We start from the raw sequence: 18684 nt of genomic DNA, 5'->3' as shown, positions 1-18684 counted from the left end.
AGAGTCAAATTCTTTCTATCAACTTATTTTTGGTCATACCAGATAGATTTTAAATACTCCTATGGATTTTTTGGATGAGAAGACAAAAAGTTCCACTTTCTGGGAATATTTGAGGAATCCTAAACCTTGATGTTTCTGCTTTTTAAATATTTTCTTGAATTCAGCCTTTGTGTCAATTAAAGAGATGAAACTGCCCACCCCTAGAATCATTGCAGAGTATAACTCCACATGGGAACTGTATATATTTTCCAGTCTCTTCTAAGGCTGATTCTCAATAGTATTGTTTCATCATTTGATTTGAAGCACTATTAAACCCTCCACACAGTGTCTTAGAATGTTGTAATTAGCAGGTCACTTGGGGACGTGTAGACCTTTCTCCCATGTAACGTGATAAACTATTTTAAGGCATCCCTGCCAGACAGCCACTTGGCCTCTTCTTGAATAATTCCAGTGACCAGTGACGGGGAGATTACTACTGCACAAGGCAGCCCATTCTCTGATTGGTCTGCTCTCATTGTTACAATGTTATTCCTTATATTGAGACAAAACTGCCTCCCAGTAACCTCCACCCATTGGTCCTAGTTCTGACTTCTGGAGCAACACAGAACCAATCTACTAATCTACTCCCTCCTGTACTTGACAGCCTTTCACCATACTCGAATGTAAGTATAAAACACCTCACCAAGTAACCCTAACCATAAATGCTTATACGTATGCCTATGCACATTCCTGTAAATATATGTGATTATCCATGCCAATGTTTTATCCGTTATGACGGATAACCAAGAGCTGATGTATACTGTAGCAACACGATTGTTACCCCTATCTGGTTGGGCTCAAGAGATTTGCATTTTAAGATACAAAATGCCACGTATTTGAAAAAATAGAGACAGTAGAAACAATCCATCGTATTTCTTATTAATGCTAAGTGAGACAAACACAGGAGTAAAAATTCATGTTAATGTAGTTTTTCATAGTTTGCAGGACAAGCCGTGCATTATTTCATTTAATAGTTATCAAAATCTGTAAGCAATATATTCTTATTTCCTCCATTTTACTGCTGAAAACACCGGCGTCTAGAAAGGTTACATGAAGAGGGTCAAATACTAGAAATGAGAAGAAGTAGGCCCTACTGCTTCCCAAGCCTCACCTGGCACTAAGCAGAGTCTATCTTGAAGAAATCATCTGACTTTTATTGACTATGTTTTGCTATTTCTTCTCTGCTACCACAAAACCCAGGTAGTCAGGAATCACTTCTCTGGCCCTTTTGGTTCGAGGTGATAAGTGGGGTGTGAAAGTAATTTGCCGTGTAGGCTGCAGCATTAGATCAGGCTGACCTGTCTTCCGTGGTTGTGCTGAACTTTAGAAAATGATATTAGTGCTTTTCAGCTTTTCTTAGATGACTGCACTATTTCTTCCTCTTGGAATTCTCTTTTGGTTAATGGAAACTAGTGCTGAAAAACAAAGCTCTTTTTCTGTTTTCCTAAAAGTGTTTTCACAAAATTACTTTGGCAGAACATGATATAATCTACCTAGATTCTCTACCTCTCCCGCTATGGCTGTGTGAGTGTGAGTATTGTGTTAATAATGGTTGAAGATTCAAAATCTGCTCTCACCAAGCAGAGTCAACTATTTTAACAACACACCACACAGTTGTAATCACGGCCCACCAACCCCCGCTCGACAAGTGCTTAGGAAGACACATGAGATGAGAGACACAAAAGCTTTTAGGAGGAAGGGTATTCTAAAGACACTAGCAATGTCTTATTATTTCTCACCTTCCCCAAAGATTCCATCTTGGATGATCCACTGATACACGCATTTTTGGGCTTGGACCTTATAGTCTACCAGTTGGCCTCTTGCCATTGGATAGGATCTCAAAGATCATTCGGGATGCTTCCATAAGATCCTCCATTGTCTTCAGCATCCTCTCATCTTTTTACTTCCCCTTTTCCCCAGCTTTAGTCACTTCTCCCTCCCAAGGCTCCCAGATGCTTAGAGAAACCGTCCCTGTGAAATCACCTGCAATTTTATTCTTGGAAAAAGGCCCAAGCTCTGGAACTTTTCTCCCTGCACTCCACTCTCCCTCAGGCATCAGTTATCTGACCACTTCTCCCAGAATCCAATGGAATAACTCTTTGGATGTGAAATTTGACATATCAAGGGGAGGTATTTGGGTGGAGGGCAGATTGCTTCCTGGTAATGCTTCTCTTCCGCCTCCAGGGGTTTGGCTGAAAAGAAAGCACGCCTACATCTGCCTGGCAGTCATCTGGGCCTATGCTTCCTTCTGGACCACCATGCCCTTGGTAGGTCTGGGGGACTACGTGCCTGAGCCCTTCGGAACCTCGTGCACCCTGGACTGGTGGCTGGCCCAGGCTTCGGTAGGGGGCCAGATTTTCATCCTGAACATCCTCTTCTTCTGCCTCTTGCTCCCAACGGCTGTGATCGTGTTCTCCTACGTGAAAATCATTGCCAAGGTTAAGTCCTCCTCCAAAGAGGTGGCTCATTTCGACAGTCGGATCCATGGCAGCCACGTGCTGGAAGTGAAACTGACCAAGGTAACTGCAGGAATAGTTTACAGAGGTGTTTTCTGATCAATTAAAACTTCACAGGGGGCCAGCCTGGTGGCACAGTGGTTAAGTTTGCACATTCCGCTTTGGTGGCCCAGGGTTTGCTGGTTTGGATTCCGGGTGCAGACCTATGCTCTGCTTGTCAAGCCATGCTCTGGCAGGCATCCCACATATAAAGTAGCGGAAGATGGGTGTGGATGTGAGCTCAGGGCCAGTCTTCCTCAGCAAAAAGAGGAGGATTGGCAGCAGATGTTAGCTCAGGGTTAATCTCCCTCAAAAAAAAAAAAAAACAAAACCAACTTCATAGGTCATAGAGGATAGGAAATGTTGGAGGTTGGGAGAATTTAGAATCTCCACTATTTATGTATTTCTGGACTTTGTTATTATTTATCTAAGCCTTTGTAATATCTCTTTCCTCTCTCTCTGTCTCTCTCTCATTTATACACACACACACACACTTCTAATATCTACCAAATTTGTACAATGGATCTACTGGGAGCTTACTCTTTCTATTGAACAGAATATTATTGCTTCTTAAAAATTATTTCGGTAATAAGAATAATCACTTTTATGAATCAAATGCCTCATAGAATTTACCGTTTTGTATAGACTTTGGAGGGTGAAATTAGGGACATTCTGCCACCTTGCATTATTTACAGAGTAAGAGCTTACCATGTCTGCCTTCCTATGGGAAATTTATCTTAATACAAGAGCCATTTCTGCGGGGTTTAGTGCCTTGGTAAATGCTAGTTTCAGGGTTGGCAGCTCTTTAGATATTGTTGTGTAAGGAAAAGAGCAGACAATTTGAAAGCAGACTAGGATTTTAATTCCATCACCGACACTGGCCAGGTTTGTAACCCAGAGCAAGATACTAAACTTTGAATCTCTATTTCCTCCACTATGTAAAAGAAATAGTAACATCTATCTCATTGGGTCGCGGTGGAGATTCAATGAGATAAAGCATGGTATCCTGTCATCTGGTGCATAGAAGGTGTTGAAGAAGCCATAGTTCCTCCTTTCTTTTACACCTTTTAGGAATTCTGGTAAAGCTTAAGCCAGTGATCCTCACAGTTTCATCATGTCTCACCCTTATATCGAAAACATATTTTCAGCACCTACTCTCAACATAAATGGCATGTGGGTAGTATCATCAAACTGTGTATTTAATGTTAACAACCCTAATTTCTATCTTATATTTTAAAGATGAAAATAAATGCAGATTGAAGTCCTAATCATCCCTCTGGTACCCCAATCAATCATGTGTATTGATATCCCACCCTCAAGTGTCCTCACAGACGACTCTGGAGACCACTGGTCTCAGGGACCTATAGTAACATAGTTCCCTCCAGACCAGAGGTGGCTTCCTAATAAGCCAGGGCCTTGGTCCTGTAATATTGGGCCCAGTAATATTCCTTTCTCCAAACTGCAGATCTCTTGAGATTTGCAAAGATCTCTTGGTTGCACAGTGTGAGCTTGAGATTCCTGATGGTTCTGGTTGACATTTACTCCCTCAACCCCTCATGCTGAGTAAGAGGAAGGTTGAAGGATGTTTTCATCACTCTACATCTATACTAATAACCTGATAATAGAACAGTTCTCCCTGGACAGAAATGCAGAATTAGGAATCATGGTCTACTTCTATCTTATAATTGGCTGTAAAGTAGGAAAAATATTTCCACAAGATGTAGGATCAGGAATTAAGTTCTTCATTTCCAGGTCTCGCTTTAGGTCCTATCTGTGATTTTTTAAAAAGAAATTTAATTCAAATAAACCAATTCAAGTTAATTTTGAATACCTTTAATTCAAATCATGTTCTGTACCAGGTATTGTTGTAGGAACTGGGCAAATGCAACAGCGATAAGAATGTTCCTTTTCAATAGTTTGTGGAAGTATACCCACAATGTATACCCACGGGGAAACAATGTGATGTCCATCACACTGGTGTGTGGATTTCAGTTTACCTTGCAGCCCTGTAGTTTGGCATTCTGTAAAGCTGCTGATACGTCATATGACTTCCTCTCTCTTCTTGCCACCCTCCAATGTTATTGACCTTAAGACATTTTGATGAACTTGCCCAGTGAATCTGGATCCTCATACCCATGGGCCCTTCTCCAATTTCTCCTAGTCACTCATCTCAACTCAACCCACTGACAGCTAGCTTTTAGGAATACCCCAGCAACTTGTTCTTTGTGTATTCTTGAGGGCAGGCAGCCTGTTTAGTGAGTGCTTCTGAAGCTCATTATGCAAACAAGGTGAAGCTCAGTATACACCATTTACTTTGGTTTGTTATGATTCTCTTTGACCTAGACTGTGTAGATCAAATAGTTAGGCTCACCCAGGCCAGATTAACCAAAGATATGTTAAATGAAAAGTCTAGGCACATATATGCATGATTTTATTCTATATATATATCTTCTTCTAACATATACTAAATGGCATTACATTACATATAATGTCTATCTTATATATTATATGTCTATATTTCATTCATCTATGTAAAACCTATATTAAAATAACTTAAATGTACGGTTTCTAATTATTAGCATTTGTACAAAAAATGTTAGTCAACATTCAACCCATACTGAAAGATAAACACAACTTTCTATTGTGGTGTCTTCTGTACTAAATTTAAGCCATTTTCAATTACTACTTAAGTTTTGTCATGAGTAAAAATAAGTAGAAACAGCCTCACGCTGGGCCTTTTCCTGATCTTAGAAACCTTTTCCCCCATTCAAGTACCTCTCAGGATTGTCAATTTACTTGTTCACTTGGCGCTTCTGATCTTCAGAGCAGCCTGGTCTTCAAGCTTAGTACTTAAAGTCCACCTCCCCGGATTCTGGGATCAAAATCAAAATCATTTACTTTGTACTCTAATTATTTCCAGCTGGGTTGTTATCTGGACCTGCATTTTGCCAGTCTGTTCTCATCAACTTAAAAATTGACATTTCATCTATAAACCTTTCTCTACTTTGTAACTTCCGTCCAATTAAATAGGAAAAAAAAAGGTTTTGTTAGACTTTTGTAGTAGGCTGAAATTTCATAGACTATAAACAGAGGCATGCAGAAAAAAACAAAACAAAGACACACCCCAAACAAAAAATGCCTCTCTTTATATTTCTATGACTTAGTATAATCTCATTTTTATTCCTGCATTTGACCTTGTAAAACAAACGATATTATATAATCAGGATAAATTTAGTTGAATCAGGGTTTTCCTTCTCTTCCCAGGGCTTTGGATAATTTCCAGGGAGGTCTTTATAATTCCATGGTGTCAATGGGTGGGAGCTCCTGGTCTGGTTGTTGTCATTTATTGACCCTGGTATTGCTGAGATGTTTAAGGTTCCCTCTGGTAGGAGTAATCTATTGTCATGGCACTTTACGTCCTTTTTCTTCCAACTGTAGGCCTTCTTTAGGCTCATCAGAATCCCAGCTTCTCCTCCCCGTCCTTTGACTGCACCTCATCAGGTGGATACTGCGAGCTTGGCTAGGACCCTGGGAAGTAAGGCACAAGTTCTCTGCTCACAAGTCACCAAATGTATTGAGGGTTCTGTTGCTCCTCAACCCCATCCCTGCCGCCTTGTGCTCAGCTCAGTGGAACAGCTTCAGGACAGCTTCTCAAGGTCACTTACCAGCTCCTCTGATGTCCTCCCTGTCTTTGGGCTGTAGAACCTTTACCAACTCTCAGGTGGGAAAACTGGCTCCTATACCCACAAGCATCCCTCTAAATTGTTCATGTGGTAAGCTTAATGCCCGAGTCCTTTAGGTCTCTGGCTTTGGATACTCAAAATCATTTTCTTCACAGTCAAAACCCTTTTCTCTCCTTTAAGTTTCAAGTTTTTGCTTTGAAAGGCAGAAGCTGAGAAATGAATGTTTTACTTCCTTGAGTATTTCTGCTCTGTAGAAACCTTCACATAATGCAGCGAAGAGTCTTGCCTCTGCTTTAATGAGGGGGGTGGTGGAGTGACAGGAAGGAAGTACCATAAGCGTAGATTAAATCTTCCAAATTTTTCTATGCTTTGCTTATTGGGACTTCATGTTTATTCATTTAACACATGTGGATCACCTGCAATGTTCCAGGCCTATAGTTAATATCCAGATCCTTTGGGAACCTAGATTTCTCTTAATTTCCCTTGTTTCTACCAGAAAGCTTTCCTGATCCCCCCGGCTGGATTTAAGTCCCTCTATGATGGACCATGAGGGCACTAGGCCCATTTATTTCCTGAATCTCATGTTTGTCACTCTTTTTTGCTGGGTGTGGGCTACGCTGCACATCCTGCGGGCTATTGCGTCCCACTGCCGGGCGCCTGCTGGATGTTTAATTAAGATTGCTGGAATGGACACATAACTGAATAAACTAAGTTGATCTAATTACCTTAATGAGTGTTAAGTGGTCCCTTGACCCCTGGCTTGAGTGCCTCTGTTCCTTTCATACCTGAGGAGGCATTTTGCTTTGCTTTGTTCTTTCACCCTGATTGTGAAGTCTTTTTAAAACTCATACGCATAACTTCCTGCTTCCCTCAGAGGCCTCCTCTCCTTTGTTGCTCATCAAATGTTATTTATCATTGAGGGTTCAGATTCAGAGAAACCCCGGAGGGACTCTAAGGGCAGTCTGTGGGTTTCTAATTATTAGCATTTGTACAAAAAATGTTAGTCAACATTCAACCCATACTGAAAGATAAACACAACTTTCTATTGTGGTGTCTTCTGTACTAAATTTAAGCCATTTTCAATTACTACTTAAGTTTTGTCATGATGTGTAAGTTGCCTTCTAAAACTCTGAGGTTCTATGAAAATGGCTGGATTGGTTGGATTGTTTAAAGGTCTATGGCAATAGCTCTTTTTACTAAAACCCCCTGGCCTCTAAGCCTGAGTATTTGTTCCCCTCGGATCACCGTATTCCTCCCTCCAGGGACTTAGTGCATCTACAATGAACAGTGAAGTCTCCTTTACTTTGTTGAACCAGATACTTACTAATTATTTCTTTTTCTTCGAGCCAGCCACTGCCTGGCAAGGGATATTGCATTCAGTTTTAGACCAAAATCCCAAAACACAGATGCACAGAGTGACATGACCTAATTCACTTCCTCTCCTTTCTGTCATAGAATTGCTTGTTTATAGAGTAGTGGTATTTTAGGATTTGAGAAAATTGCAACTGAGAAGTGCAGAATTCTTCTCCTTTTTTAAAAGTACGAATTAATATTTTCTATTTGGATCACAACCAGGCTAACATATGGCAGACACATCAAAGGTCTCAGAATTTTTCTTCTTTTTAAGGGTATGGAGAAGTGTGTGGGACAGTTGGCCTTAGTTGTCATTCTGTCAATAAAATAGAAGAAAGGAAGAAACTCAAGCTAGACACACTTAGACTTGTCGAATTACTTAATTTCTTAAAAGGTGGTGTGAAAGCTAAGTATCACCACCCTTATTTTTATATATATGACAAAATGGAGGGTCAAAGAAGGTAGGTCATGGCTGTCAAGTTCCCACTCTCCTCCTTGCCATTGGTAGTATGGCTCAATCACCAGTTGCCAACATGTGGAGGGTAGTGGTCTCATAACTGGCATTTATTGTTGTCTTATCATCTTTTGATATCATTTTACCACGGGGTAGGAGCAAATCCATATACTTGCTATCTAGACCCAAGATGGAAAAACCAAATCTTATCGTTCCTGTGCTCCTGTCAATTGTAAACTCTCCTGAAGCAGACAGGGACCCTCCCTCTTCCCATTCTCTCAGTGCACAGATGTGGTGATCTCTCTTCTTGTGACCTTATTTCATCCCAGCCACTGAAATATGTCTGCTATCAGTAGTCTAGCTGATTTTGTAATATGATTCAAAATTGTTATTGGTGGTGAATTTATTACATATCTTCAACCCTCCTTGTAAGCCTTCACTTCCACATCAATTCCATGTCCTCTTCTCATCTATTTCATTATTCAAGGTAGCATGCAACTTCAAATGCTGGCTGAAGTCTTACTCATATCTGGGCAAAGGAACCTGGTAGAGGCACTGAGATGGTGGTTCTTACAGAATCAGAGATTCTGTCTCACATTGGTTGCTGGAGCTGAACCATGATTGGAGTCTAAACCCCTGAGTATCTCCATGTCGGTGACTTTCCCACTCTTCCACACTGCCTCAGCACACAGACAGGATTGGATCTCCCTTCTTGGAAACCTTATCTGCTGGAATGGTTCAGACGTGTTGGGCCTAAAGGCAGGGCTTTATATAACTTAGAGAATTTGCTTTCAACCCCATTGTTCTATTATTGCCTTAATTGATTAAGTCACTGCAATTGATCGATGATGGACAAAATTGCTTACGAGACACTTAATGCCAGCTTGAACTATAGCTGAAATGTACCAATACCCCTTGGTCCTCAGCAGTAAGATATATTTAAAATGAACTGGGCTGCAGATGTGTGATTCTTTTGTAGAAGCTAAACATGTATCTTGTGAATTTCCTCCCACAAAACTCTCTAATTTAAGAATTTGAAGTTCTACATGCTTTTCCAGTGAACCAAAAGGCAGTGGTAAAACTGAAGTAATTAAAAAATAAACACCTTAGAAAAAGTTGATGGATGCAGGTGCCCATGTTACAACTGGTTTAATGATATGTGGGAGAGAAATTTTAGAAAATAGAAATGAAGGCGCACTAGGAAATGAGGAAGGCAAAGAACAGATAGATGCAAAGATTAAACGTGGTCCAACTTGAGCAGAAAGTTTTTGGAAAACTGAGTGTAACATGAAAGTTTTGGAAATTTTTGTAGAGTGTATTTTAAAATACTTTCAATATTTAATATTTTAACGTTTAATATTTTATGGAGTATATTTTAACATGAGAAGGTTGTAAAAAATGAATATGCCTCATACTAACTTTGCATTCACTTCAAAAATAGAAGTAACATTCTGCAGTAACTTTTAAATCTAGGCTTTTATACCTCTTTCTGCTTTAAACTTGATTTCCAGCCATTCAATTTAAAGTATTTAGTTTTATTTTAATCTCAGAAAAACCACAATGATTCATTTGCTGTGTGTTTAAAAACCACAGTCTATTTAATTCTTCCATGTCTTCTTAAAAAGAATAACATAATGCAAATGTTTCAAGTCCTTCCTGTCCCCCATTGCATACTCCCATAAAAGTAGAAAATATGTAAAATGTAGAAAATATTATGGACTCAGTGCTAATCTATTTTGTGTCAATGATTTTGGCAGAAATATAGAAAACAGCTTTTGAGATACTGTGAAATCATATGACTCACCAAAGGAGAAAGGAGGGAGCTATGTTAAGTTCCCAGACATCTGCTAAAGCAAGCTTTATTTATATAGTTATTATTGTTTGGGGATTTAGGAAAAAAAAGACCCTTACTGTGAGCTCTGAGGCATCCATTCCACTTATAAACAAAAGTCACACAGACCAAACCAAACACAATTTCTTCTGGATAAACTTCTGCAGAAAGATGGAAAAGGAAGAAAGCAGGAGAGTTGCAGGTATGCATTAGGCATTGTTTATAACTATTAACGCACAGGTGAGAGTTTTGGCTCAGGACCCTAAGGCAGGGCTTCAGGATGTGCAAGAGGTCTGGGCTCACCTGGTTCATCTCTTTGGGGTTTAGATTCTCTTTTGCAAAATGAAGTGAGATAGATGTTGTTGATGTTTTTCTCTGCTACAGTTAATTTTTAGAGATGAGCCTTGAACTTCTTGGGTGGAATTTTAGAACCTGAGACTTTAGCATAGATTTCCCGTGCTTCTTTCCTGACACATCCCACAAATGTGGGGTTCCCAGGGCAAACACACCCTACTGACTATCTGCTCCACAGGTCAAGAAGCCCGAGGGGTACAGACCATTCCCTGCATACCGTACTCTTCTCCCACGAAAGCATCTTGAATTGTATATGCACACACAAATGACTTTGTTATAAGAAAAACGTATCCAACTGAATTTCTAAAACAAAAAAATATGCACAAATGTTGTTACTTTAACTACTATTAATAAAACATTTTGTGTCTCATTCCTTGTTATTGATCCTTCACACTTGCTTGTCATGACTCTGATGTTGAGAACGGTAGTCTTGCTTCTTAAATAAGGTGATGGGAAAAGAGGAAGTGGTGCCTGCTGCAGTTAGCTCCATCCTTACAGCTTCCCAGGGTCTTGAACTCAAAGATAAAAGGAAGACCCACTTTTACTAGAACCATGAGGGAAAATCCACTAGAACTCCCTTATAAATCAATATCAAAGATGAGACTGATTATACTCTTTCTAGTCTTGTGCTCATTCCTGTTCCTACTATTGTAGCCAGGGGCATGCAGTCCCCTGGTAAGACTGATCATATGATGCTTGTGATGTCAACTCTTAGGAGGCAGAAGGGATGCTGGCAATGCTAAGGTAGAAGGTATACTGGGAAGATGAGGATAAACACAAACAAACCAACCAACCCAGATGTCTACTACACAGCTCATTAATTTGAATATAGTTTAGTTATTTATCTTACAGAGAGAATATTCTAGTAGATAACAGTGTAAGGATACTTTGAAGTTAGTTCACTTTCTCTCAACTAGGGCTTGAAATAGCTCAATTTCACAATAAAAACCAAAGCTTGGACCTCATTTGCCAATGTCAGCACTCTGGTTAAGACCCCTCTTATTTCTCGTGTAGACTGTTGCCTAAACAAATCTGCTAAGTGTGGAAATTCTATGTGGGCAGGGATTGTGTCTGCTTTGTTCATTGCTTTATCCTCAACACAAAACATATAGGAGATGCCCAATAATACTTGTTGACTGAAGGAATAAATGATGATCTTTCTACCTCCTATTTCTTCCCGTTCCATTCCATTTTACAGGTTCATATTATTAACCACAGCTCTCATTAAGTCTCCTGCTCAAAAACCTACTAGTTCCTCAAAGCACATGGAATTAAGTACAGGCTCAGTAGTACGTTATACAAAACCCTGAATACCTGGATGTTATCTTTCTCTCCAGCCTCATCTCTAAGATGTTATACAAAACTCTGAATACATGGACGTTGTCTTTCTCTCCAGACTCATCTCCCTTTATTGCTTTCTCATATGCCAAGGTGAATCGCTCACTAATTCCTACACAAATCTCACACACACCTGTGTCTTTGCTCGTGCTGGTCTCACTACTATTCCCTTATTTCCACTTGCCAACATGCAGATTCTATGCCACATTCCTCTTAAAACTGGTCTTAATTTGCCCCATGGCATGTAATTCTGTCCTTCTCTGAGCTGGCACTTGAATCCCATTCTGCCTTGGGCTGCAGTTATTCATATTCCAGAGGGACGCAGCTCAGGCACTAAGGTGCACTGGTGTCCCCCACAGCGCTTGGCATCATATCTTGCACAAAGCGCTTGTTTTGAATTAAAGTGAGGTAATCTGTAGGGTCAGGTAGATAGTTACAGGGCACTAATTAAGATTACATCATTAAAGGGTCTGAACTGCAGATGGTGAGAAACTAGCGAGGGCGTTTTAAATCCTATCTCTAATTATTCTTTGGTCTGAAAGTCAAGAGGCCCCTAAAGTAGTTATAATTTTGTGAGAGAGAAAAGTCCTTTTTGGTAATAGTCTTGTTTTATACAACTGTATCACTTTGATTAAAGCTTGGTGATTCTATTTTGCTTTATACCTAGTGAATTTCTACCGTGTGAGCCTCAAACTTGAGAAAAACTTGAACCAAAAGAAGTAACATTTAATAGAAATCTGTGAAGAAGAGTCATATTAGAATTTCAAACAAGGGCAGAGTTTCTAAGTTTCCTGAGGCAAATAAGGGTGATTAAAATTTTCAGCAAGGTGAACATAGTTTCCATAGTTTCCATAGTTCCATAGTTTCCATAGTTTCCATCTAGGTTTTAAGGGATGTAGATTGAGAAATCTGGAAATTTTGGGAGCACTGGTGTCTTTTTAGCATGATTTATTGTCCAACAGAGGCTCAATCTGACAGATTTTATAGGGTTAAACTTTGGGTCTTTGGGTAAATTCAAATTTTAGAGGGGAGAATGGATAGGATGTGGCAAATGGGATAAAAAATTGTGATAACTTCTTCTGGCTAAACATCTCAGAAGTCCATGTGAAATGATTCCTGTGGGAAAGATAAATGGAAAGATAATAGACTTTCTCGGGTGTAAATACGCTACCTGCTCCTCCCTCACACCCGTCCTTTCCTCCGTGTGTCTTGATTCTGTTCTCTGTTGCTTTCCCTCACCAGGTGGCAATGTTGATTTGTGCTGGCTTCCTGATTGCCTGGATCCCTTATGCAGTGGTCTCTGTGTGGTCAGCTTTTGGAAGGCCAGACTCCATCCCCATACAACTCTCTGTGGTGCCAACCCTACTTGCAAAATCAGCAGCAATGTACAACCCCATCATTTACCAGGTCATTGATTACAAATTTGCCTGTTGCCAAACTGGTGGTTTGAAAGCAACCAAGAAGAAATCTTTGGAAGACTTCAGGTAAAACTTCAGAAGCTAGAAATGAATGATACTCTCCTTGTTTCAAAATCCTATGGGGTTCAAGACACTCCGATATGCTGTTTTCTTAGGGTTAGAGCTTATCACTTAGGAGTAGTGTAAGGAGGCCTTCATTTCCTGTTTATCATTCCTAAAATCAAGTAATCAGATATGTAAAGTTGAACGACGTGGGTAGATAATGAGAAAAGTGATTCCATTTTTGATTGTAGAGCAACTAAGATATGGAGCCACATTCATTCTTGCAACCACTATACCTCACTCCTTATCTGGGGACCAAATCCATTTAACTCCAAGAGTACTGTTCCACATGGCACAGATCCACAATTAAGTTCTCACAACAGAAAGGTTCTCCTGTTTGGGACATTTCTACCATTAGCTGAGAGTATAGCATTTGGGCAGGCAAAGGAAGGGGAGAAGGGAGATGACATTTTTATTCTCTGCCAGGTTCTTTTTATTTTCACGAGAGCTGCATATTATTCCTTCTCTTTGTCAGATAAGGAAACTAAGGTTCAAGTAAGGTTTAAGATGAAGCGAGATGCCCATGTTTACACAGCCAGGAAATAGAGCCGGGATTTAAATTCAAGTCTACTGGGTTTCAAAACCCATGCTTGTCCATCTACGCTATTTCTACTACACAGTGGACAAGTGACTGGGGATCCAGCACCACTTTTCCTAAAGGCTCAGCGTGTGTAAAGAGTTGAGGATGATTGGTGTCCTTGTGTGTTCACTCAGGGCCCGTCTTAGCAGTAGAGTGTGGACCAGGCTCCTGAATTCATGGTCTGAGGTGAGGGGTGTTGAGAAAGCCCCAGGTTCTCTGAGCCCCTTAATCCTTACCTGCAGTCTAGTTATTTTTCAATACTGTTTTCCTTGAGTAAGTAGGAAACAGAGGAAAAAAAGGTGGAAGTTGCTGTGAGATGTGGGTTTTTAGCTTGTTCTTTCACTGTGCCTGGGAAAGTGACAAATCTTTTGACCTTTGGTTTCCTTACTGTGTAGATACAGGATGAATGAAAAAGATAATAAAAAAGGCACAAATAAAAGGTAGTATTGTCTTTGTTGCTGTGGTACAGGGGAAGACACACACAATTTTGAGGTAGAAGACCAGTGTTTAAGATCGATTTTGCTATTTACAATAGCTCTATTCTTTGGACAAATTAACTACTAGGGCTGAAAATTGGGATGGGCTGATGGCAATATTCATGTTTTGCACTTGTAAGAATTACACACAATGCATGTGTGAGAAGGGCTAGGTAACAATTCTTAGTGTTTTTTCCCCACATTATTGGTGGTTAATGCCTTCTCTGTTGAATTAAATAAATTAAAATGCTAAATTGCATCTATTTTGGAAGTAATAGCACTTTATCCTTACCCACTCTTAATACTTCATTATGAATGCAGGTAGGGAGAATAGAGCAGTTGTGGGAGAAAATAATGGGGCACTTCTTCTTCTGAAGGAGATGGGAATTTGACAGGAATGGCTGAAGGCAAATTTCACCTACCTCATAATTCTGCCTCAGACTGACTCTGTGTTCTGTATATTCACTCACAAGTGTGAGAAGCACATAAATATTCACATTCAACGATGAAAAGAGGAAAATTTATGTGGAAGAAAGTGACTTAAGGCCACAAACCTTTGGAAAAATCAGCCAGGCAAGAATCAGTTCAGTTCACCTGCTCCCATTAGCCATTTACACGGAATACAGCACTTGCTTTGCTGGAGGAAGACAAGGGCTGTTTGCTTACTCCAGAGTTTCATCTTTTAGTGGAGAAAGCAGGTGGCAGTGCCGTAGCAGGGAGAAGCCCTTGGATTCTAGAGTTGAAGCATCTTCAGGAACGAAATGCCGCAAAGGTGTGATGAGTCGGAGACTTTAGAAGGATCTGCTTCAGACAAGAGCAGAAGGGTGAGAAGTGGCCACCAGAAGTTTTGTTTTAGCTTTCCAAAGAAGCCAAAAAAAACTCCTTGTTTATCTTTGTTATTATCAAGAAGCTAAGAAAGTGGGTTACATGGAATCCCATGGAATGAGGGGAAGTGATATGAAGCCAGTCCAAAGTGGTTAATGTACTACCAGCACAATTAAATTGAATTAAACTGGGTTAATTAATCCTTGTTCTTCCTTTTCTGAGCTCTGAAATGCATTTGCTTTTAATGGCAGACCCTCTTGGGAAATATTTCAGATTCAAATAAAAAACCAATGTGTTGAATATGAGATTGTGGAAATAAATTTTCAGTAATTGTAACAGTTCATTAAAAGTTAACTTATCTTTTTTCCCCTGAATTGAGTCCCCTGAGATTTTGGTAGAAGCTGGTGAACTAAAGAAAGAAATGTGGCCAAGAGTCCTTTCTGAAATGCTACTATTCACCACATTGGGTATCCAGGTGTAGTCTCCTGTATTTTGTAAGTTGTCCGTCTCTACCCTGGCTGTGTGTTAGTGACACCCGGGGAACTTTGAAAAACTACTGCTGCCTGGACCCCTGAAGATATTTGGCTTTAATTGATCTTTTTTAAAAATGTAATTAATTTTTATTGAGGTAACATCAGTTCATATAACATTATATAAATTTCAGGCATACATCTTTATGTTTCAATTTCTGTGTAGACTCCATGGTGTTCACCACCCAAAATCTAGTTGCCATCTGTCACAGTACACAGGTGCTCTTTTACCCCTTTTGTTTGCCCTCTTCCCCCTTCCCCTCTGATAATCGCCAATCTATTCCTGTGTCTACGTGTTTTTTTTTTTATTTTTTTATTTTCCACTTATGAGTGAAATCATACAGTATTTGGCTTTCTCCTTGTGACTTATTTCACATAGCATAATACCCACAAGGTCCATCCATGTTGTTGCCAATGGTGAGATTTCATCTTTTCTATGGCTGAGTAGTATTCCATTTCATACATATACCACATCTTCTTTATCCTTTCATCAGTTAATGGACACTTAGGTTGTTTCCAAGTCTTAGCTATTGTGAATAATGCTGCAATGAACACAAGGGTGCACATATCTTTTTGATTTAGTGTTTTTGTGTTCTTTGGATAAATACCCAGAAGTGGAATAGCTGGATCAAATGGTAGTTCTATTTTTATTTTATTTTTTTCTTTTGAGGAAGATTAGCCCTGAGCTAACATCTGCTGCCAATCCTCCTATTTTTGCTGAGGAAGAGTGGCCCTGAGCTGACATCCATGCCCATCTTCCTTTACTTTATATGTGGGGTGCTACTACAGCATGGCTTGCCAAGCGGTGCCATGTCCACACCCGGGATCTGAACCGGTGAACCCTAGGCCGCTGAAGTGGAATGCGTGCACTTAACTGCTGAGCCACCGGGCTGGCCCTATTTTTCATATTTTGAGGAATATCCATACTCTTTTCCATAGTAGCTGCACTAGTTTACTTTGCCACCGGCAGTGTACAAGAGTTCCCTTTTCTCCAACACTTGTTATTTCTTATCTTTTTAATAATTGCCATTCTGACAGGTGTGAGGTGATATCTCATTGTGGTTTTGATTTGCATTTCCCTAATAATTAATGATGTCGAACATCTTTTCATGTGCCTGTTGGCCCTCTGTATATCTTCTCTGGAAATACGTCTATTCAGATCCTCTGCCCGTTTTTTAGTCAGGTTATTTGTTTTTTTGTTATTGAGTTGTATGAGTTCTTTATATATTTTGGATATTAACCCCTTATTGGACATATGATTTGCAAATATCTTCTCCCATTTGTTAGGTTGTCTTTTCATTTTGTTGATGGTTTCTTTTGCTGTGCAGAAGCATTTAAGTTTGATGTAGTCCCATTTGCTTATTTTTTTTCTTGTTTTCCTTGCCTGGTAAGACATAGTATTCGAAAAGATACTGCTAAGACTGATGTCAAAGAGCATACTGCCTGTGTTTTCTTCTAGGAGTTTTATGGTTTCAGGTGTTACATTCAAGTCTTTAATCCATTTTGAGTTAATTGTTGCGTTTGTGTATATTGTGTATAGTATATAAGTTGACGGTCTAATTGGTCTTGATTGGTCCTGAGTTTCAGTTGTTTGGCTAACTCTCCCAGATGATTCTCACACACAGCCATTGTTGAAAGGGAGTGAGCAAGACCTTGGGAAAAGAAAACATTAGCAGTGCAGCTCATGGAGTCAGAGGCCTTTCACCCACCTACATAGAAACCAATGGGGCCACGTATTGTCAGCGACAGGTGAACCAGACTTCAGATGTCAGGCTAAACTTAGATATAATATAAAAGGTAAAAAGACACTGGGATATATAGTGAAGGCATTTTTACATTCCTACTATTTTAGTAAAGATAAATAACAGAGAAGAACAAAGACTAAATTCTGACACTGCTATTGTAATCAAACTTCCCCTGACCACCTTAGTTTGAGTGCTGTGTTTCCAAAGCTTGCTCTTTAGTAGGTGAGTCACGAGGCCCAACTGAGTGACAGGTAGGTATGCAATGAATTTTGTCCTAGAGGACAGGAACCTCACTAGGGCACAGGCAATGTGTCATGAATAAGTGGCTTGTTTTGGGAAATCTCTACCCAAGGGATTTCTTGACTTTGAATATTCTAAATTGAATTATTGTTTTCCATCTTTTTCTAAGTCGTCTTGTGCAGTCTAGTCTTGTGCAAGTCTTGTGCAAACTTGTGTAGCCAAGTTTGATATGATATACATATACATATGTATGTGTGTATGTGTGTGTGTGTGTATATATATATACACACAGATCTTCCTTGACTTACAATGAGATTAGTCCCATAAAGCCATTGTAAGTTGAAAATAACTTAAGTTGAAAAGGCATTTAATACACCTAACCTACTGAACATCGTAGCTTAGCCTAGCCTACCTTAACTACACTCAGAACACTTACCTTAGCCTACAGTTGGGCAAAATCATTTAACATAAAGCTTATTTTATAATAAAGTGTTGAATATCTCATGTAATTTATTGAGTACAGTACTGAAAGTAAAGAACAGAGTGGTCATATGAGTACAGAAAGGTTGCAAGTGTGTCACTTGTTTACCCTCTGCTCAGTGCCCAGCATCACAAGAGAAGACAGTACTGCATATCGCCAGCCTGAGAAAAGAGCAAAATCCAAAATTCAAAGTATGGTTTCTACTGAATGCTATCACTTTCACACCATCATATAGCCAAAAATCATAAGTCAAATCATTGTAAGTGGGGACTGTCTGTATGTATATTCAACTGCATTTTTCTTCTCCTACTTCTAGGCTGCACACTGTAACCACAGTCAGGAAGTCTTCTGCTGTGCTGGAAATCCATCAGGAGGTATGAAGATGGACACAGCATCACTCATGGACAAAATTATTCACTTATTTGCCTCTTCACTGCTGTTAACGTTTGATTGTGTCCACACTTTTCTCTTTATATTATATTTTTATATTTTGTACACTTTTTCCTTAAGCCAGGATTTGCTGGGAAATTCCAATAGCCAAATGGAAACTAGATTATAGGGTACTACTTTCAGGAATATTACTAGGATGAGCCTCCCTGAAGTTTTCTTTTCACTGTATTTTAAAACCTATTGTCATGCCAAACAGTATTAAGTCTGAGATATTAAGAAAAATGTTTAAAAGTTTTATTTATTAAGGTGTTTAATTTTATTACAGCATCATTATTATTCCTTAAAGTAGG

At 39.5% G+C, this 18684-nt stretch overlaps 1 protein-coding gene across 1 annotated transcript in view; it reads left to right on the top strand.

Moving 5' to 3' along the window:
• OPN5 (opsin 5) overlaps positions 1 to 18324 on the top strand; it is a 28223-nt gene extending 9899 nt beyond the window's left edge. Inside the window, exons 4-6 of the mRNA XM_046639051.1 lie at positions 2224 to 2558; positions 12790 to 13031; positions 18261 to 18324. Of these exons, the coding sequence (XP_046495007.1) occupies positions 2224 to 2558; positions 12790 to 13031; positions 18261 to 18324 (641 nt within the window). The remainder of the gene's footprint in view (positions 1 to 2223; positions 2559 to 12789; positions 13032 to 18260) is intronic.
• Positions 18325 to 18684: the final 360 nt, after the last annotated feature.

The sequence above is a fragment of the Equus quagga genome, chromosome 15 (genome assembly GCF_021613505.1).
Source record: "Equus quagga isolate Etosha38 chromosome 15, UCLA_HA_Equagga_1.0, whole genome shotgun sequence".
In the NCBI taxonomy this organism is placed as follows: Eukaryota; Metazoa; Chordata; class Mammalia; order Perissodactyla; family Equidae; genus Equus; species Equus quagga.
This window is presented reverse-complemented; position numbering and strand designations above follow the sequence as displayed.